Here is a 21,743-nt window from a genome sequence, read left to right as displayed (position 1 = left end):
TTCCTGAGAATGTGTCTAATGTAGATGCTACCCCAGTGTCAGAGAAAGATCACCTCAAACCAGATATCCCCCTAGTCCACGCCCAGCTTGTTACATACTCTCCACAGTGATTGGCTACACAGTGGTGATAGACATACAGGATGACCAATGAGAGAGGGGCCCTCCCAATCGAAGGGCGGGACTTGAGGAAGATCCTCTTAGCTGAGCAATGATGGGTAACATTGTTTCCTCTTTACTTCTTTACAAAAGTCTTTGAAACACATCTCTGTGCCTGGCGCACACAGCAGGAGATAAAGGTCTATGTGTGAAGAAATGAACAAAAGCTTCTAATGTCTCTCCTGACTACATGCCGGCTTGTTTGCCTGGCTCTGGATTTCTCCATTCTGAATAAGGCTGATCAATAACCTCTCTTGCAGCAGAGATGAAAGAGGGCGTGGGAGGGGTGACTGGTTTAGACTTCTCCATATTCTCATCTCTTGGCTGCCAAGTTGTCCAACCATTCTGAGCTCTTGGAGGGAGAACTCCATTCTAGAAATACTCTCTAGTGAGAAGGCCTAGCTGGAGTCTAAGGGCAGAACGTGGGCCGCAGAGATGGGCTATGAACACCTTCCTCTAAATACACTTCGGCAATGACAGGCCTGAGACACTCCCATCTAAGTTCCTAGCCTGTAGCCACAGCATGTTACAATGTCATTTCACAGAGAAGAAGCAGTATTATAGGTAAATGACATTTCATTAGCCTAGCCCGACCCTTAAATGGGGACGCAGTGTCTCTCTCTCTCTCTCTCTCTTTCCTCCTGCCTTGGCCTCTAGATCAGAACCTGCCCCTGTTGACTTAGATCTCATCCAGTTTCCCACCCAGGAACCACATCTACAGGGTAAAGCTGGATGGTGGGTGGGCTGTCTATATGAGATTTGAGAGATGGGGCTGTTCAGGGCAGTCTGGACAGAGGTCTAAAATGTTCCCTGTGGCTGTGTCAATGTCAAGAGCTTTGACCCCACTGTAAGCAGAGGCCCTCGGATCCAAGGAGGTAAGTTTGAATTTGCCTATTCATTGAGGCCTAGGACCGTGCTGGGCCCTGGAAGCAGGAGAGAGGAAACATTTACAAGGGAGCCAATGAGGCAGGGCCCTTGGATGCTAAGTTTCCTTATGCAAAGCCCAGATGATGAGGCAAACCCCCTCCCTCTTTTCAAAGATGGCTAGTTACAATCCTACTTTGGCAACAAGGTCCACATAACTCCTAAGATCTGCTTAGTACCTGGGTACCATGCCCACCCCCCAACATGATTCTGCCATGCTAATGCCTAGGAGTGGGACAGTCTATCTGAGGCTTGCCTGGGAGGCACCAGTGGAGGTAGAGGAAAAGGATGAGGAGTAGCTCCCACCCCTAGGCTAGACCTCAACATCCCAGTGTGCTAAGCTGTGTTCTTCTTTGAGACAGCATCTGACCTCCCTTCTCACATACTGTGAAGGGATATTGCATGCTTGGATACTTGGATGGTGGGTGTGTCCGTGGAGAGGAAGTCTCAGGAAGACAGGAAGACTCTGGGAAAGTGGGATTCCCCGGTTCACCTCAAAGAGGATTGGGGAAAGCAGATCGCTCAGGGCAATTCCCAGGCCTGACAGCAAGGGAGCTCAGTGGAGCGCTCCAAAACCGGGCCTGTGAGAAGGTTCCCTGGCTTAAATTCTGGCCTCTTTAAGGCCCAGAGCTCTGGCCTTCACAGATCTTGTTTAAACTTGAGGGGCTGGGGGAGGGGCACAAGGGAAACTACATTCTTCCCCACCAAAGCCAAGAGTCTAAAGTAATACTTCGGGTGTAAGTGATCGCAGCCTGTTTGTGATTATGGCCCCAGCTTTCTGGCAGGGAAGCCCTGGAACCCCACAGTCTTGCTGACGGGAGGGGCACTCTCCCTCACTTGGGTAATCTTGTCCTCTTCTGACACGACCAAAGACATTCATCAGCCCCTCTGCTTCCAACAGTTCTCCATGGCAACTCCTCAAAAAAACATTATTTAAAGAGGAGGAGGGGAAAGCTACCCTAAAACCCTATCGTGAAATTCATTCTGTTCCAGGCACGACCTAGAGAGTCCAAGAAGCACACCAGCTGCCCCAGTGGCTGATGTCATCTGTGGGGGAGGGAGGGGCGCTGGACCACCCTCTCCCTCTTCCTTTCATCAGGGAGAACAATGCGTGCACACATGGAAGCCCCACTGCTGGCACGGTGAGAAGTGGCTCAGGGAAGCTCAGCTGTTTCTCTCTCCGGAAATGTAATCTGCAAAGCATTTGGCCTCAAGAAGTCAATCCCAAAGGTGTCCAGGAGCCCACAGATCCCTGCGCTCACTGTTACAGACCCAGGGACGCCTGCAGCGGCTGACCCATTTGGCAGCTGAGGAGAGCTGGCTGGGGGATGCTCAACATGGGCATCCCCCACCCCCACCCTGGGCCTCCTGTGTGGAGACAGACGTATGTTTACACAGGCCCCGGGGGTGAGGGGGTAGCATAACTCTAAGATCTCCACACCAAGGGACAGAGAAGCTACTTCCAGCTCAGTTGATAAAAGGGCAGAGGTTAGGGAATAGGGGAGCCCCAGATCAAAGAAGCAGCGGTGACACTGCTGTCACCCCTCTACCCTTTAGACAAGGGCAGCTGGGGTTCTAAGGGACAATGTGGCTTGAGGTAACCCATTAACTGGCGGCTGAGCTTAGAGCCCAGACTGACCAAGAACACCTTATGCAAAGCCTGGCTTCCTCCCAGAATGGCTCTACAACTCTGCCCATTAATACGACACCCTGAGTGCTGTGCCAAGCGGCAATCCCTTGACCCAGTGCCTCGGGCAACAAGTGGGTGTCTAGAGCTGGCAGCAAGCACCACCAGGCTAGAGAGAGGTTAGGCGGTCAGGCCCGCCATGGTAGGAGCCTGTGGTTGGTGCTATAGGTGCTGGCTGGTACAGGGACCTAAGGCCCCGTGCTCCAGCCACACTTGGCTGCTATCTGTCTCCTCCCAACAAACCGGCTCTAACCGGCCAACAACTCAAGTACGTGAGCACCGAGAGCGACGGGGCAGGCTGGGGCCCTGTGAGAACAGGAAACAAATGAGAAAGACAGAGCGCCCAGGAGTGCCAGGCCTGGGTGCCTAGCCAACCGCAACAGAGACCTTCTTGAGAGGAGGCTGCAGGGGCAGAGTCTGGGGTCTGATGGGGACCCGGGCAGCCATGGGCAGTACCACAGCTTCTGGAGCACATCAGCTGTCCTCAGCATCACTCTAAAGCCTAACTCCCATCCATGGATACCTGTTACATTACTTCTAAGGCCTTAGAGGCGGGCTCCCCACACGGCACAGAATAACTGCTATTTGATATCACACAGTAGGTCCTTTCAGCCAGTTACTGCAGCTGAACTCAGCTACTCAGGGGCAGCCTCCTCCCTTCAGCCAGACCTAATCAGTCCCTTCCACCTATTCACCCTGCAGGCCACACCCGACTTCTCCAGCCTGGCAAGTTGCCTGCCACTCCTTTGTTCGAGATGTGCCCCCTTCAGAAGCCTTCTCTCCACCCAGCCCAGCACTGAGCCTCCACAAAACCCACAGCGCCCAGCCCATGGGCCATCTTGAATCCTAGCCTCCTGTGGTCAACCTCACCTTGCTTTAGGCTTTGCACGGTGAATGTAATCAGCTCACAGTATCCGTTATTACACGTTCAGTCTCAAGGATGTCTCAGTCTGCAAGGGCAAGACAAAGGTGGATTCCTGCCCATTGCTCTGCCCAGTTCTAGGCATACCATGGGTCACACAGTAGGTTCTCGATGCCTGCCGGCTACGGAAGCAGGATTTCCCTGAATACTGGAGGCTGGCGTAGAGGGAAGAGAAGACACAAAGATGGAGGATCTACTCCACACAGTATGGGCCTGGAGGAGAGGCTGAATGGTTCTGTTCAGTTACAAGCAAAGAAAGACAACATGGATGGAGGTAACCGGACTAGTGCCAGGGAGACACAGCTCAGGCTAGACCCAAGCCCCTCCAGACCTACCACTCGTGAAGGACCTGGGGAGCCAAAATGAGGAGCGCAGGATACCTTCTCCACCCTCCTTCAGAGTCCCTCTGACCTGCAGCCTTTGACTTTTTCCTGCTCCAGAGGAACTGACCTCTGCTTCCCAGCATTTTAGGGTATAGGGAAACCACATAGTAAAACTTTCTGGAGTTTGCCCTTCCAAAGAAACAGAATCCAGGCTGCAAGCACTCAGACCTAGACAGACCGTGCTACACAAAGCTCACACCTGCCTTCCAGGCCGCGCAACCTTGGGCGAAGAAGCTACCTCACTCTTCCGGGTTTCAGTTTCCTCCCTGGAGAGAGAGAATACCAAGCTCAGCTCCACCTTGTCTCTTACCAAGAGGTTTTAAAAACTGTGTGCTTTTCTATCCCGTGAGACTTAAAATATTACAATTCAGAAAGAGATGACCTTGGAAAATGCCCAGAATCCCCGGCTAGCTGGCAGGAGCAGGCATTTTCCCCAGGTGGCCTTGACCTCTCCGACGATGATTCCCAGCAGGCACTGGAGAGAACAGACATTCAGACTTCTGGCCACTTAGGTTTCAAGACATTGGCGAGCCAAAGGGCTGTGCCCGTCCCGACCACAGGAGAGGGAGACGCAACTACCACGCTTCAGTTCGGATCTAGGCACAGTTTGCTCACTTTACCATTAATCCTTGGCAGACTGACTCTAAATTTGGCTTTCTGTCACCCCCTGTGGCTCTCCTGGGCCATTTCCCTACAATCCAGTCCAATAGAAGCTCGAGAGAAACAACTGACTTTTAGCAGGGGCTCGAGAGATGCCCAACTAGGAAGGGAAGGAGAGATCATGGGCTGAACCAGTGAAACTCAAACAATAGTTTCATATCACACATTTCAATCAGAAAGAGATGACCTTGGGTTGTAGGAACCAGAAGCTTCCCTCCGCTTTGGGGGATTCAACGGGATCCACTCTGGGGAACTCCATGGAGCACTGACTCCCCCAAGGCTTTTCAGGTCATGTGAGCTAACTGGGTCACCCTAATTGATCCCCACCTCGAGGCTAGGATTCTCGGTCAGCACTGGACACCTCGAAGTTATGGAATCTGAAAAATATGCTGATGGAAATGAGGGTGGTTGCCGTGGGCTACCCTCAGCTACCACAGTGATTACTGAAAACCCAAGTGCTGGGTGTGTGATATCAGCAGCCATGGGGTAAGCTGCGGAGAGAAGAGGGAAGGGGCACTTTTTCAACCCAAATTCCCTGAGGTTCTGACAAATTACACTCCCCACAAAGTACCCTGCACTTAGCTAAAGCCCATTACGTAAGAGCAGAGGACACGTGGGAAGAGCTTCTCCTATACTTCGGCTGGGGAGTGAGACTTGCCACTTCTACTGGGGACAGAGGCATCCAGATGTGTTTGTGTGTGTGTGTGTGTGTGTGTATGTGTGTGTGTGTTGGGAGGTGGGCAGGCTTTCCAGGATTGCCCACTCACAGGCCAGAGCAGACTGAATCAGAAGAGTCAGGTCACCTCTGCCTACAGAGACAGCATGAGGTGAAGGTGACTGGCTGCTCTTCCTGTCCAACCTGAGCAGAGTGGAAGTTCGACCGAGGGAAAGCCCAGCGCTGTTGCCCTGCCCTGTCACCTGGCAGCAAGTTCCTGGCATGGTTCGGTACTGACAAACTCTTGGATGCCTTCCTAGCACAGCCATGGCTTGTATAGCTTGAAGGAAGCACTATTTCTAGAGTCTCCTTATCCCCCAACACCTGCTCCTGCTGCCCTCCTCGAGAGGCAGGAAGGTGGGTGCCAAGCCCTCCTCAGCAGGCAGCCCCCCTGCTTTTATGGAAGCCCATGGCTGACTGACATAGGGCCGCCCAACTTTCCACACAGCTTCTGCTTTGAGTGCCTAGTCCTTGCCCACCACCCCACACTTCCCTCTGCCCACTGGGATAGGTTCATTTACTAAGGCTCTTCCAGAAGCACACCCTCCTCTGCCCTTGGGCCCAGTCTTGACCGCAGCACCTCTGCTACACGCCGGATGACAGAACTTTGATGGTCAGCATGGTGGAATCCTAGGTGGGCCTCCTCACTGACAGCCTTGTGTAAAGTGTCCTGTTTGAAGCATTTGTTCTTGATTCTGGCCTTTGTCACAAGCCCTTTCTCTTTTGTCACAGGCTGGGACAAGGACAACTGTGCAATTAAGAGCTCTGTGGCTCTGGCAGGTATAGTCCTAATATCATGAGCAGTAATCCTTCTGCAGAGCTGTTAGAACCACCGAGTATCATTTATTCTCTGTCCAGCTAGGGAAACTGACACAGGACGGGAAACTGTGCATTTGCTGTACCAGTATGGTATGGTTTTGTTTTGAGATAGGATCTCATATAGCCCACATTGGCCTCAAAATCCGCTATGTAGCCAAGGATCTTCGGATCCTCCTGTCTCTACCTCCAAAGTGCTGGGATTACAGATGTGCATCATCATGCGTAGTTTATGTGGTACTAAGGGTCAAACCAGGGCTTTGTGCATGTTAGGCCAACACTGCCATCTTACATCCCCGTGAGTTTCCAGTCCAGGGTCCTAGCTGTGCTATGATGCCCTGAGCACTCACCGTGTCTCTGTCCCTGAACACGGAGCACTTTTGAGTTAGAGGATTCTAACTTTATAGCAGGGACTGTACAGTTGTCCCGTTATGTAGGTAAGAAAATTGATGCTTAGAGGATCCAAGAAACTTTCCAAGGGACACAAAGAAATCAAAGTCACAACCAGGTCTATCTGTCTTGAAGCCTGAGATTTCCATTAGGAAACAGTCTGATTCTGCAACCTTGGTTCTAAGATGATCTCTGTCCCGCAGTGAATAAGGCTGGGCTGATAGGCCCCGGGCTCGCCTGCTCAGGGATTTATGTTCTCTGGCCCTTTCTCCTCCAGCCAGTGTCACGAAGTGAACACACTGCATACCAGAGATGGCCTTGGACCAGAATGGACTTAGGAATTGCTGACTAGGCAAATACAGCAGGGACACACACATGCATTTAGGAAGAGACGAGCTATCGGAGAGCAAGGCTTTCTGATGCTCCGACAGGACCTTGTGAGGGCCAGACAATACCTCCAAATGCACACTGAGGAGCCTCACTCTTACCAGGCTGTTTTGGAGATAGGGATGTGGGTCATTAATCTGCAATGCATCTGGCAACGGACTACCCTTTCTAAAAGCAGCCTAGCATGCCTTTGCTGGGGTGTCCATTTCTTAGGCAGCATACCCTGGAAGTCTGGGTCAGCATTCAGGTTGTTCGGTCGTCAAGCAAAATTTAAGCACAAGACTGAGAAGCTAAACAGAGTCGACTTAAGACAGCGGAAAGTCTGTAAAGCTTTGCCAAGTGGGTGAGATCGATCAGTGGGTGGGGCTACTGGCCACCAAGCGCAACCACATGTGTTTCATCTCCAGGACTGACCGGGAAGGAGGAGAGAACCACCTCCTTTGTGTGATCTCCCAAACTCTACACGCATGCTGGGGCATGAGTGCCCCCTGCCAGACCCCTACTCCTAAAAAATAAATGTAGGTTTAAAAAAAATAAAACAAAATTAAAGCTACCCAATCCTCACAATACAGCCTACATCTTTTTTTAAAAAAAGATTTATTTATTTTATGTATATGAATACACTGTCTCTGTGTTCAGACACACCAGAAGAGGGCATTGGATCCCATTACAGATGGTCGTGAGCCACCATGTGGTCGCTGGGAATTGAACTCAGGACCTCTGGATGAGCAGTCAGTGCTCTTAATACTGAGCCATCTCTCCAGGCTAGAGCCCACATCTTAAGAGCTTGAATTCTCATACCAATTAGATATAAGCCCTCTGGGTATATACGCAATTATTACAGTGCCCGGGACAAAGGAAATATTCAAATAACATGAAATAAGCAAATGAGCATATTAATGAGCACTGTGTACATATGTCTCGCCTTTATAAACAGTCCCTGTGGAACAGATCCCTGCCATCTTTTGCTTTGGAAAAAGAAAATTGAAGGGCTGGAAGATGGCTCAGCAGTTAATAGCACTTGTTCTTACAGAGAACCTGTGTTAAGTTTGCAGCACCCATATGTCCATCAATAACTCGGGTGCTAGAGAATTGGATGCCCTTTCCTGGCCTCTGCAGGCACCAGGTATGTATATGGTAGATATATATACGTGAAGGCTGCACGTGGTCTGTGCAGCCCCATCCTCAGCCTCCCCAAGGCTGGGACACTGATATACATAAAATAAAATAAATAAATCTAATAAAACGTTTTTTTAAGAAGCAAATTGATTCTTGTTCCTAACGCCAGGGTAACAATAGATTTTCTTTCCCTCCTCTCTCTGTCTCTCTCTCTGTGTCTGTCTGTCTGTCTGTCTGTCTCTCTTCTTTTCCCTCCCTCCCTCCTTCCTTTCCTTTCCTTCCTGCCTTCCTTCCTTCCTTCTTTCCTCCCTTCCTTTCCTATAGTGCTGGGGTGAAATCCAGGCTTTGAGCATGTTAAGCAAGCACTCCACCACAGATCAGTCTCTCAGCCCACAGCACTAGATCTGAAACCCAGTATCTGAATTCCAGGTTCTTACATACATACTTTCTGCTTACACACAGTCTCTCAAATAAATGGCTGCAGACACCCATGTTTTGGGGGTACCCCTTACCCAAATGGCTTTTGTACACATGCCTTCTAGCTGACAGGAAAAAACATAAACATTTGTCCCACAAGCTGGGCGACCTGCATTTGTTCCTTGATTCCCAGAATCTCCAGGGGAAGGAGCAAACCATCTCTGGAAACTGGTCCTCTGAGCTCCACAATAGTGCCCACCTCTGTGCCTCTGTCTCTGTCCATCTCGGTCTCTGTCTGTCTGTCTGTCTCTCTCTCTCACATACACACACACCAATAATAAAGCATGCTCAGTGATGAAGAGGTTAGCTAAGTAGTCATAATCACATCTCTGTGGCAACTCTTCAGGATTCTGCTGACTGAATTAGGGCTATATATCTCATCCAAGGGCTGTCTATTGGCTGTCAAGAAGTCAGTCAGATTCATGTGTGTGTGTGTGTGTGTGTGTGTGTGTGTGTGTGAGAGAGAGAGAGAGAGAGAGAGAGAGAGAGAGAGAGAGGATATCTTCCTATGTTTCTCAGATGAGCCTCCAACTTATAGACTCAAATGATTCTCCTGCCTCTGCCTGCCCATGAACCAGGGCCACAAGTATAGAAGTTTCCAGCTCAAACTTTAAAATATGAACTCAGAACTGGATGCTATAGTGAATGGTTGGTAGCTATCACCACGGAAACATTAAACATTTGTGTGGGGTGCACAAATTACCCAGTGTAAGCAAGCTGCCATCTTGGGTGAACGAGAGAAGGATTAGCTGGTGTGAAGTGAGGAGAAATGCACAGCTGTGCTCTGAGTCAATATGGTACCAAAGAGGGAGGAAGCAGCACACACATGCACACTCGAACATACATACTCACTCACACACGTGCACGCACATATACGGTGGACTCATACCTACACACACTCACATGTGTGTGCATATATATACAGTGGATGCACATATACACACACACACATGCACACTCAAACATACTCACACACTCGCATGTGCATATACGGTGGACTCACACATACACTCACACGTGTGTACATATATATAGTGGACACACACACATGCACACTCGAACACACTCACACACTCACTTACACACATGCACGTGCATATACGGTGGACTCACACATACACACACTCACACGTGTGTACATATACATATACATATATATATATACACAGTGGACGCACACACACACATGCATACTCGAACACACTCGCACACTCACTTACACATGTGCATGTGCATATACAGACTCACACACACGTGTGCACATGCATATATACAGCAGACTAACATACACACATGCTGCGCGCGCGCGCACACACACACACACACACACTTGAGCAAGATGGGGAGGCAGAGATGGAGGACAAGAGCAAGGCCTGTGCAGCCCCAGCCTCAGCCTCCCCAAGGCTGGGACTCACATCTCACGCTTGGCTCCGTGAGATTCTCCAGTAGAATAGTCTCTTAAGCAAGTTAGAGGAATTTCCAGCCTTTGGTCCCAGATCAAATGTATCAAAGCACTGCTTGGGAGGATAAAGATTCCCAAGGCTCAGTTTTCTCCCTGGGAAACTGAGTGGATTGACAAGAGCTCAAAATCCCGTGTTTCCAAGGAAGGGTGAGAACCTTCCGTGCATCACGCCTGACGCCAGGATGTCAGCGAAGGCGCGAGGTGAAAGGAGAAGCAGGAGCAATCCCGTTGACTCATCTCCACACTCCCGGCCCTGGCTGCAGTCTTGGAAGGAAACAATCCTGGAAAGCTGGAGGTAGCTTTGCTCAACACGGAAACTAGCAACCAGGACCGACATCACCAGTCTGCAGACGTCAGACCAGCGGCGCCTGCCAGAAGGTGCGGCTGATACGGTCTCCAGACACAAGGATGTCCTCCAAGGAGACGTCTCGGGTACCAAAGGCTGAAGGGTCAAGGGGTTTCCACAAAAAAACCAGTGGCTGCTGCAGGCCCCGCCATGGCCCGCAGGATGGTCAAGCTACCAAAGCCACTCTGTGAGATCCAACTGGCTGGAGGAGAACAGTCTTCCTCTTTCTGTTTGAGCAAAAAAGGTACTGTGGCTTCTGCCCATGTATGTGATCCTTGGGGAGGGTCATCTTCAGCATGGGTACACATCACCTTCTCCTCCTCCTCCTCTTCCTCCTCCTCCTCTTTTAAAAAAGACTTATGCTGGGCGGTGGTGGTGCACACCTTTAACCCCAGCACTTGGGAGGCAGAGGCAGGCGGATCTGAGTTCGAGGCCAGCCTGGTCTACAGAGTGAGTTCCAGGACAGCCAGGGCTACACAGAGAAACCCTGTCTCGAAAAGCACCAAAATAAATAAATAAATAAAATAAAAAAGACTTACTTATTCTATTTATATGAGTACACTGTAGCTATCTTCAGACATGCCAGAAGAGGGCATTGGATTCCGTTAGAGATGGTCATGAGCCACCATGTGGTTGCTGGGAATTGAACTCAGGACCTCTGGTAGAGCAGCCAGTGCTCTCAGCCGCTAAGCTATCACTCCAGCCCCACATCACCTTCTTGAGATCTTCTCAACTGATGCCTGCCTCCAAGTTCAAAGGGTCAATTAAATCACTACTACCCCACTACCTGAGAACAGCATGCCAGTGGGATCTGAGCAACATCTTTAGTCAAGGATGCTCCAGGGAGACCTCTGATCATCTTGACCAGTTCAAGTCTCTAATCCACGTATCGCCAACACAGGATACCCACTCTGCGCTCAAGAGCAGTGAATTCTTGGCCTTCCCCAGGGCCTTTTTTGGAGGAGGAGAGCTCAGCTTTTGGATTCTAAGAATCACCTACACTCTTTGCCTGTTACTTTAGTTACAGAATGGTTAAAGCCTCCTACCACAGGGGATTATTCCATGATACTAGTAGAATTGTCTTATTCAGTCTGGAGCCTGGGGCCTGGCCCTGACCTTCCAGACAGACCACCTTAGATGGATGACAGTCACACACGGTGCTGGCATATCCAGATCCCATAATACCTTGTGGCTGGAGTTCGGGTCACAGAGGACCTCTGACAAACAGGCAGAGCCGGAGGTGGCCGTGTATCTCCATGCACCCTCCATTTGAGCAACGCCCAGCTAAGTGAAAGAACGCACAGGCAGAGGCCTGCACCTAACGGGAGGCCTGGGGGAGGTAGTCACGGGGGCTGCTGCCCAACAACACCGGTGGAGATGTCGAAACATGCTCGCTCACCATGTCCCAGGTCAAAGGCGTCACAACTGGGTCTTTGTTCCAGAGCTCAGAAGCCTCACCCACCACTCCTTCCAAAACCAGCTCACAGGATGCACACGCCTCGTCTACAATCCCCACAACCCAGCCTCTAACTTCCCTGTCAGAGAATCACTTACCAGGATCTGAAGCCTGGCCATCTAACTTTCTCTCCTCTACCCTCTCTTGTTAACCTGGATGTACATCCAAGCCACCCTGGTTTTGATGGACAGACAGATGACAGACAGACAGCCACAGTACTCCAGATCCTTATTCAAACACACATAGCTATCTCCACAAACCATCAGAACAGTAGAAAAGCCACAGATAATAAGGCTCTCTCTCCATCTGACACCTAGGGCCCTGCCGAGTCCCCCAGCAGTTCAGACACAAGGTAGGGCTCAGGGGTCCTGTTTGTTCTGGCCTCTACTTCCAAGCAGCCACGAGGTTATCCTCCTCTTACAGAAGAAATAGGTAAGGCCCAGAGAAACGAAGGATTGTGAAGTTACCCACCTATTGGTAGTAGCTAGAATCTAAGCACAGCAGCTCTCTGACGCAGTCTCTGCCAGACTGTGCTGCTCAGATGACAGGGCAAGCAGGAAAGCGGGTGTCCCCACACTGTTTCTAACACAGACTCACACCACCTTCCCTGAGTTCTTCTTTCACCCCAGGCAAGAGTCCATGGGTTATAGATACAGAATGGGAAGGGAAACGGAAAATGAATCAATCCCTGGGGACTTTGTTGTTGTTTTTTGAGACAAGGCCTCACTATTGAGCCTCAGATGGCCTCAAACTCACTCTATAGACCTGGCTAGTCTCAGAATCACACTGTCTGCCTCTGCCTCCTGAATGCTAAGATTAAAGGCATGTGCCGCCACACTCAGCCTGGTCTCTTGGAACCACGTAGCAGGACTCTTCTATCATCCTGGCCAATGGCTGACTGACCCCAAAGGCTCACCGCTTCCTGCTACTCAGCGTCACACAGCAGTGGTGGCCTGACAGGGCACATGTGGCAGCAGGAGCGTCCCCAAGGAAGAACTTCTTGAAAGAACTGACCTTGCATTCAAAAGTAAGCTCCGGCTTTTCCTAGGAGCAACCTCCCAAGTGAACAATCCTTCCCTCCCCTGTAGCCCTTCCGTCCTGAGAGATCCCTCAGGAGGCCTCAGAGACTCGGGACACAGCCAACCCCCAAGGCAATGTCATCTTCCTTACAGATCAGGGAATTGGGGCCGAGAGTCCCATACCGTCAAGTTCCACAGGAAGGGAACAGTGTGGGGGTGTTCACCTGGAATCAAGATCTGACACCAGGTCACATTCTGTCACGTGTGCAGCATCACTGCCAACCACCTAGGCACAAGGGCAGAGCCTGGCTTCTCTGGGAGAGGAATGGACTTTGACGATACCAGCCTCAGGAGGGTGAGTCCAGCCCTGTGCTGTCCACTGAGATTTCTTTAGGGTCTCTGCAGCTGACCAGAGGCACTATCGTTCCAGGGCAGTTTCTGACCTCACGAGACTTGTTTCTGCTCCAGCTCTCTGTGCCTTAGTCATTCTGTCTACAGTGACCCTTTGGATTGTATTCCTTTTAAAATATTAGAAGGGAACAAAGACAGGCCTCCCTCTTGAAGTGTCCACAAATGCCACCTCAGGGTACACCTATATACAGGGCCTGCCCCCAGCAAACCGACACTGAAACTGAAATAAGACCCCAAACCCATTCAGGTGCCACCCAGCAAGCAGAGAGGATGCTGTGGTTTCAAGGACCCTCTGGTCCTCCCTGCCACACGGACTGACAGACTCTTCGCCATCTGCTGAGTGTGCCTTTTCTTGCCAAGGGCATCAAGGGAATTTGGTCCATTCTGCAAAAACCCTGGAGCTAGCAAATCCTGGCAAGCCACAGGCATGGTCTCTGTCAGCTCTCAATGGCAAAGTGGCCCTGCTACAGGACCCCTCCAGGACCTGGCTTCGCCCAGTGCCTGGGCCCTCTTCCCGAGTCCTGGTGGCTTTCCAGCTCGGCAGGAGGCAGTCAAGCTCACTGCCCAGACACTAGCCAACCTCCCACAGGGCCTGGCCCTTCCTCAGACATCTTACTAGGGGTCTGGGGACTCTGAGACCCATTGTGATGTCATGCCTGCCCTCTCCACCAGCTGGCTGGGTCCTCCCACTCCTGCCTGGATCCTGGATGGCAGAAAGACAGCTCAACGGGGAAAGCTGTCATTGGGCACCCCGGAGCTAAAGCTACCATCTCCTCTGGGCCCTCGGATGGCACGGGGTCCAGTCCCTGAATAAGGACCGGATGCTTCCCTGTCACCTTGGCCTTGCATTAGCACAAGCCAGCTAATTAGCCTCAAGCCAGGGAGACATTCTTCCACCACCAGGCAAACTGCTGGCCTGCCGCCCAAACCAACAGGGGAACTTCAGACTCCTCGGGCCCTCTCCCTACCAGATGGAAATAACGTATAGCTGCGGAGGTGGGGGGAGGGGGAGAGGAACAAAAACCCAGCCGGGCCCAGGAGCCAGGCTGGAACCAGGACTGGACAGCCAAAGGCCAGGCAACTCACCGCTTTCGTTCTTCTCGATGACATCTACCACCTCCCCGGCCTGGAGGCTCAGCTCCGAGTTCTCCTGTTTCTTATAGTTGGACACCACCACGTACTGTTCCAGGATCATGGGCTCGGCGTTGGTGTCGGCACCTGGCGAGGGCAGAAAGCACGCGGTGAGCCAGCGGCCGGCTGTAGCCCCGCGGCCGGGGCGCCCTCTGTCCATCGCCCTCGAGGGAGGCTGCTCGGTCGCCAGCTCTGCACCGCGGAGCAGCCCGTAGCCAGGGCTCGCAGCTTGCTGGGCCCCAAGGACAGGCCATATAGCAAGGCCCCACACCGGCCCGCTGCACCGCGGGGACCGGGGGACATGGGGAGCCAGGGGGCAGGGGAGGAGAAGGGGGTGGAGAGAGGCAGAGACAGGCAGAGACGGAAGCCAAGGGAAATGAGGGAAAAGTCTGCTGCTGCGTGTGAAGAGTTAGTCACAGGCCGGCATGGGGGAGTCTGCAGAGAGGCCTCGGGCCTCCCATCTCTCCAGACTCTGGGGCTGGCTGGGGTTTAAGAGGAGGGCCACGGGAGCACAGTGGGCGGCCCATGAGGGCTGAGGCCAGAGCACAGGGGAGAGAAAGAAGAGAGGGGAGTGGGAGGTCCAGGAGGCTGGCTGCCTCTACCCCAAGCCTGTAAACTCAGAGAGAAAAGGCAGCAGGGCTCCCCTCGGGAGGGAGAGGGAGAGGGAGAGAACTTCTCCACAGCCTAGGTCCAGCAGAGAGTCAAGAGGCTTTGAGGCCGCCAATCACTAGGGCTCACTCGCAACCCTTAAATAGAAACACATGAGACCCGTCGAAGGAGGAGCTGGGGGTGGGGGCAGGGGATGGGAGGAGGGCCCAGACTGTTTACTTGAAACCCAAGAAGAAAGTCCCAGCGCCAGTGCTGGCTTGAGCCTCACGCCCCTCCCCACCCCAACTTTCCCTCCAGTTATCCATTCCGGTCCTCCTGGCTCTGCAAGGGCCAGGCAGACAGCAGGCTTAGGCTTTCCCGAGGAGCCTTCCTGGGTCTCTCTGCCATCTCAACCAGCAGAGGCTGCCTGGTTCCCCTCCTCTTTAAGTGCTGGGCAGTTTTAAAAGCCTCAGAGTCAAAGGCTGGAGTGTATCAGAGAGGGCCAGCGAGCCCTACTTCCGGGAGCAAGGCAGTTCTTTGTCCTGTTTGGCCACTGTGTCAGTGTGACATTAAACAAGCACCAGGCTGGCAAATGGACTGGCTGGGTGCCGGTCTCAGCTTAAAGGGTATACAGCTAGAGTCAAGTCTTTTCTGCTCTTCAACTGTTACTGTGCACACTCCCAAAGACAGTATGCCTTGCTAGCCTTATACAAATCCACAAGCCAGAAAATGACTAATCACCTCTTTCAGGAAGCCTTCCCAGCCGCTCCCCGCACCACCACCCCAAGGCAATTCCTGGTACATTTCTTACAACCATATATTTGTCAGTCAGCTTGTAATCCCCACACTAGAGGCTGAGGCAGGAGGATCAGAGTTCAATGTCAGCCCGGGGTTGCCAGTCAAGAAACCTGTCTCAGAACCGAAACAAATGCAAATCTCTACTAATGCTCTGCAGGCTGGGGCTTAACATCACTAGTGTGGCCACAGAAATGGCCCAGTGTTTCTAGTCTCTTGTGGTGCCCCACCCCTCAGACACACCTCTCCCTCTGCATGACTGAGTCTGACTCACATGCCAGGCAGGTATGTGTGGCTTCAGTCCACCTCGAGACAGCCCTTTTCTCTTCCCGTTTCACTCATAAATTAATAAATTAATGAGAGACTCAGAGGAGCTCAAGAGACTCATGCAGTTCCCACAGCTCATACAGAGTCAGCCGAAACACTCAGTCTTTTCAAAGGCTCAAGCCACCTCTCTTCTAATCACAGAACTCTGACCTGTTTCCACACACATTGTGTCCTTCTGACACAATGACCCTTTGCTTAGAAGCGTCACAGGAGCTTTTTAAATCCCCAAACTCAAGTCCAGCTTTAAAGGGTGGGGCCTCAGCATGCATCGCTTTGCCCATCCCATCCTGTCCCATGGTTCATATGCACCATTTAGCCCCGTGTCCTTTGTGAAGCAGGGTCTGTCAGGGTCTATGCCTAGAGAAGAGGCTCTCCTGGGAAGGGAAAGAAACCCATGGACCTGATACTCTTCTCCCACATATTGTGGGCTTTACAGCCCCAGAACGGGCCCTTTGGAGACTCAGACGCTGAGGTGTGCCCATGAGTGCACACAGGCAAGCCCCCAGGCAGCCCCTGCAGAATTGTATTCCGGGCAGAGGCACAACCAACAGCTGGGCAGGAGGGCAGCCCAGCCTTTGTACTCACAAGTTGGCAGCTTCTGCATCAGCCAGCAACAACTGAGCACTGGGCTGACAAACACCACCCCACCCCACCCCCATCACCCCCTCGACTGTGCCCTGAGGGACATAAGTCCTTGTCAGTGCAAGTGTAGCACAAACCCACAATCGGCCAGACACTGAGAGGACCTTAAGCGTGAAAAAAAATTGCATGAGAATACAAGATCCGAATGGGGGCGTGCGGGCCGGCGGCAGTTCTGCAGCAGGTTGAGAGCTTCCAAGTCCCCACAGTGTCACTGAGGATATGCCAAGTCCACATGGGGCCTCTTGGTGTCAATCCACACTCAGCACCCAACTCCAGCTCAGTTCTCACAGCAACCTTCCACAGCAGGCTCCACACAGCCTCGTGTCACATGTGTGTGACCTGAATGTCACGAGGGGAAGCAGTTTCCTCAGCTGGAAAGGTACCCAAGTCCGCGACACTGAGCACAGTCTTAACTCCTGCGGCACGGGTGGCCTACAGGTGCCACCGACAAGTAGTCTCTAGGAAGGACCCTGCCCCACCTGCATCCCCAGACACCTGATACCCAGGTGGCCACAGAGGTGGGGATGGGGGAGGGTTGGAATTCTTACAGACCCACGCCGTCACCTCTGGTGACTAGCCAGGACATCCATTAGAGGTAGGCACTGAGTGTGTAACAGGTGTATTTCCAGACAGATGCCATGGCATTGTGTGTGTGTCTGGGTGAAGCAGGAAGGGCCTTAGCTCCCAAACGGGGACAATAAATGACCGGACAAGAAGGGGGAAAGGGAGGAAAGGTTGAGGCAATGAGAAACAAGCAGCTCTGGGATCGCAGCCAGACGGTGGACAGGGATGTGAGGACAAAGATGAGGTGACAGCGAGGGGACACATCATTTGAATCCAAGCCAAAAAAAATTTTGGGGGCAAGATTTCAAAGCAGAGGAAAATCTACACACCCACAGCCCTTGTCTGAAGTCTGTGTGGAAAACTGGCTGGATCCTCTGATGGCTGGGCTAGCATAGCATTCTGGGACTTGGGAAGGTAAAGCGAAGAGAACTTTCTCCAGGGTCACATGGGCAGACGAGTGTCAACCTTCTCCGGAGACAGCTGTGGGGTTCTCTCTCCTCCTCTCTCTCCTTTTCACCCCCCAGTGCACACAGGCTCCCAGCTTTCCTCTCTGACATCTACCTCTTGGGGTGTCGTTGCGCAGCGGCGGTGGCGGGCACTAAGTGCAGAGGTATCCAGATGAGAAAAGGCTTGGTGGTGGGCGGTGATGTCATCTGTAGCAGCAGCTCTGGATCCCCTCCAAGGCAGGCAAGGCCTGGAAAATTGGGATCTGGAGGCGTCTGCCTGAAGGGGGGGGGGGAGCCCCTGTGCTCAGATGAGGTTTTGGCTCCGCTCAGAGGGGTGGGCGCTTCTAGAAAGCACTGCCTCTCCTGTGTTAGAATGGGCCTTTGCACAGAGGCGGACCCTTTCACTTTGTTAGAGTCCTTGGCTGTGCCTACCTAAGGGTCTCTACCCTAGCCCTGCCTCAGCACCGGTATTCCTCCGATTACCATCTGAATAGAAATTTGGGGGTTTGGTTGTCAACTTCAGCTTCTAAACCAAGCCTCTGCCAAGTCATTTCCTGGCTCCCACACCCTCAATGGCTCCTCCTGACTAAAGGGGCAAATTCAAGCCCAGTCTTTCTTGTGATTGGTGCTCTGATGCTCCTCCACCATTCCTGGTGACATTCATTATTCAGCACGTGTACCGAGCACCATGAGGTCCCCGCGTACATTCTCCCTGAGCCTTTCCTGTAAGCCTGACTCCCGCCCTGCACGGTTTCCCATCTCAATTCTCCCTAAGCACCTCTGCCTTTCAGGAAGCTCCCTTAGGGCGCCAGGGATAGCGTCTCTTGTTCTCTCCTGGGCTTTTGGGTGGGAATGGCTCCAGTCGGACCCAGTGCTTCAGACGAGTCACCTCTGACCCGGTGCCACAGGACATGACCCAGACACGACCATTACCCTACATTCCTGGACACAAGCTTAGCATCACTGTCAGGGGCTCTGGAGTGCAGTCCTGCCCTGCCCTTGCTTGCTCTGTGACCTGGGGGAGGACACTTACCCTTGCTGAGCTTAGCTTTATCTGTAAACAGGAACAGAACCTCACAGGGCTGGTCTACGAATGCACTGAAGTTACAGGGCTAAAGCCCTGTGTAAAGTACAAACAGCTGCTTAGAGAGCAGAGGCTATGGGAGAGTTGGGAGGAACCAAAGACCTCACTACCAGAGGCAGCTCATGGAAAAAGCCACAGCACCAGGAGGGGGGAGAGGGTTAAAGATACTTCTCTGCAAATATGCCTCTCCTAGACCCACCTCCAGGCAGGCATGCGCCTACCAGATGCAGAGAGCCAGCTCAGAGCCTCCCAGGCCTCTCTGAGCTGGGTGCCAGGCCAAGCAGCCCCAGGACCCCTGCCCGTTGGGATGGCTGGCATCAGCCCGTCACCTCTGAGTCCTCTGAGAGAATTCTCCCAACCTTCCAGAAGGCCAACCAAGGCTGGGAAGCTATAGCCTTGGACTCAGTTGGCTGTCCCTGCCACTATAGGGTGGGGACTGGGGGGGGGGGGGGTACCTCTGGTTCCAGAGAGTTGTACTCATCTTGAGAAACCAGGCCTTATGGGAACTCTGCCACAGGTTCTCCATAACACTCCCAACCCTGGGCATCCCACCAAGACCCAACGGTCCCTCACAGCCGCTTCCTCCCAGGCTGCCCCGGGGCCTGATGGCCTCTCAGCTATATGTTTGGTGAATAGAATGCATCCCTGTGGGCCAAGTGCATGCTGCCTTGCTGGCATCAGGGGAAAGAGGGACAGGAGCCCAGTGGTTAGCTCAGGCCCAGGCCAGCGCGATAGGGAACACTATAGGACAACCAGGAGCGAGGGAAGGGGTCCTCCCCCACTGCCTTCTCTCCTGGCCTCTCTTCCAGATTGATAGGCAGTGGCTTCTGCCAACAGCAGCGATGGGAGGTGGCCCAAGACCCCTTCTTACCCTAATCCTCTACCATACCTCCCCACCCCTCAGCCTGAGTTTGTTCTTCAAAGGGAAGGCACCTCTTGAAGGCCCTCCTTGAAACGCCACCCTCCTTCCTCCATCGATCCCAAGCACTACAGCCCCGCTGTTCTGCCACAAGGCTAAACTGACTCTCCACACCCAGATGGACCAGATCCAGGCTAAGCTCCTGGGCACCTCATGGGGCAGCTGAAGGCCTTGGGGCAATTCCAAGTTCTGGACTACTGGGAAATGGGGGCTGTGGTCCAACCCGTCACACTCACGGGAAGGGCCCTCCTGCACTCCGGGTCTCTGGCTCCCCAGAGAGATCTCTGGAAGGTTTGGTTATCAGGGACCGACTGCCTCAGGTTAGAGTTGGCTGTCTTTGGCTGCTCTCCTGGGAAGGTCAATGTGGTAAGGTCAAAGATGACAGCAGCCCATGCTCACCCTAGCACAGCAATGCACAGAGGTGGCATTACGTGCCTTCGGGAAGGTTGTGCAACTCACCCAGGGCAGCACAGGCAGGGCATGGCCGAGCCGGGATTCAAACCCGCAGGCACTGGGCCAGCACACACTCACTCGCTCTGATACTTGGTCACCACTCTACCAGGATCCACAGTCATCTGAGGACTGTAAAGGGTTCTCCCTGCAGACGAGGTAGGGGTGGGGGAGTGGGGAGACAAGCCCTGCATGCAGACCAAGGGAAGCAGTCCACGGAAGCCTGCAGGCACCAGCAACTCAGTACACATGCTGGGACACACATGTTCACACACATGCACGCAAGGCGGTACCTGTCACGTCCTTCTTGGGAGACTCAGCCCAGCTGGATAACCACACTTCCAAGTCCCCGAGAGAGCAAGAAGAAGCAGGAGAGAAAACCGTTAGGCAGGCAGGAGAGCCACGGAATCGCCGCGGCTGCAGACACTGGAGGTTCAGGGCGCCCCGGCGGAAGGCGGGGGAGGGGAAGGAATGATTTCCTGGCCTGGGATGACTGCTGGGCGTAGGCCTGAGTGATTACAGAGGCTGGCTGGGATAATGAGGTGTCTGTGAGACACAGGATCCTCTGAAGCAGACTCCTGACCTAGGCCCTCCCAGCAATGCGATTCGGCTTTAGTGTGGGCTGGAGAAGCCAGCCAGGCTCTGCCTCTGTAGGCATGTGGGAGGCTGGTCCCGTGGGGCCTGGTGGCTCCACCGATTGTCAGAGGCCAGCAGGCTCAGCAGACCAGACCCAGGACTTCAAATGTCAGGGTAGTTTTCAAGTACGTACCGCATGTACTAGGCCTTGAAATCTTGCTCAGTTCTTGCCACAGCTGCACCCAAGGGAGGAGACAAGAGCCCTCAAGCAGTGGTTCTCAACCTTCCTAGTGCTATGACCCTTTAATACAGTTCCTCAGGCTGTGGTGACCGCCCCCCCAAACACACACACCATAAATTTATTTTCGTTGCTGCTTCATAACTGCAATTTTGCCCCTGTCATGAACTGTAATGTAAATATCTGAGTTTTCCAATGGTCTTAGGCAACCCCTGGGAAACATCAAAATGGCAGCGGGGTTGCTATCCACAGGTCGAGAACCATGGCTATACAGCCCTGGACCTAGGAGCTAGAGGCCAGGAGCTAAGGACTGTGTCCCAGGCTCAGACAAGGGTATCCTGGCTGTGCCTCAGTTTCCTCATCTGGGAAACGTGATTATGTTGTCTCTTGCCAAGAGTGAGGATAAAATTGAACTGAGAGAGGAACACGTCATCACGGGCTCGGACGGAGTGGTATGCCCTCAGCACTGAGATCTGTGATCGTGTACAAAGCTCCTCACCTGTTCACCGCAGGAAACATTTCTAACGTGTTTCTAATGTTTATAGTGTGTGTGCGCGTGTACGAGTTGGGTGTGCATGACACAGGGACAACTTTAGTGAGTTGGTCATCCCTTCTCACTTTATGTGAGTTCCAGGGATCAAACTCGAGCTGCA

At 52.8% G+C, this 21,743-nt stretch overlaps 1 protein-coding gene across 9 annotated transcripts in view; it reads right to left on the bottom strand.

Moving 5' to 3' along the window:
• The window catches only part of Sh3pxd2a (SH3 and PX domains 2A), a 207,992-nt gene that overhangs the window by 38,901 nt on the left and 147,348 nt on the right, over positions 1-21,743 (bottom strand). For 6 of the 9 annotated variants that reach the window (XM_052184178.1, XM_052184180.1, XM_052184170.1 and 3 more), the window contains one exon: positions 14,417-14,548. In XM_052184178.1, the coding sequence (XP_052040138.1) occupies positions 14,417-14,548 (132 nt within the window). Of the gene's footprint in view, positions 1-14,416; positions 14,549-20,569; positions 20,742-21,743 lie in introns of those variants that run through there. The other 3 variants (XM_052184220.1, XM_052184210.1, XM_052184201.1) reach the window with 2 other exon arrangements.

Source organism: Apodemus sylvaticus, chromosome 1 (genome assembly GCF_947179515.1).
Source record: "Apodemus sylvaticus chromosome 1, mApoSyl1.1, whole genome shotgun sequence".
NCBI lineage: Eukaryota > Metazoa > Chordata > Mammalia > Rodentia > Muridae > Apodemus > Apodemus sylvaticus.
This window is presented reverse-complemented; position numbering and strand designations above follow the sequence as displayed.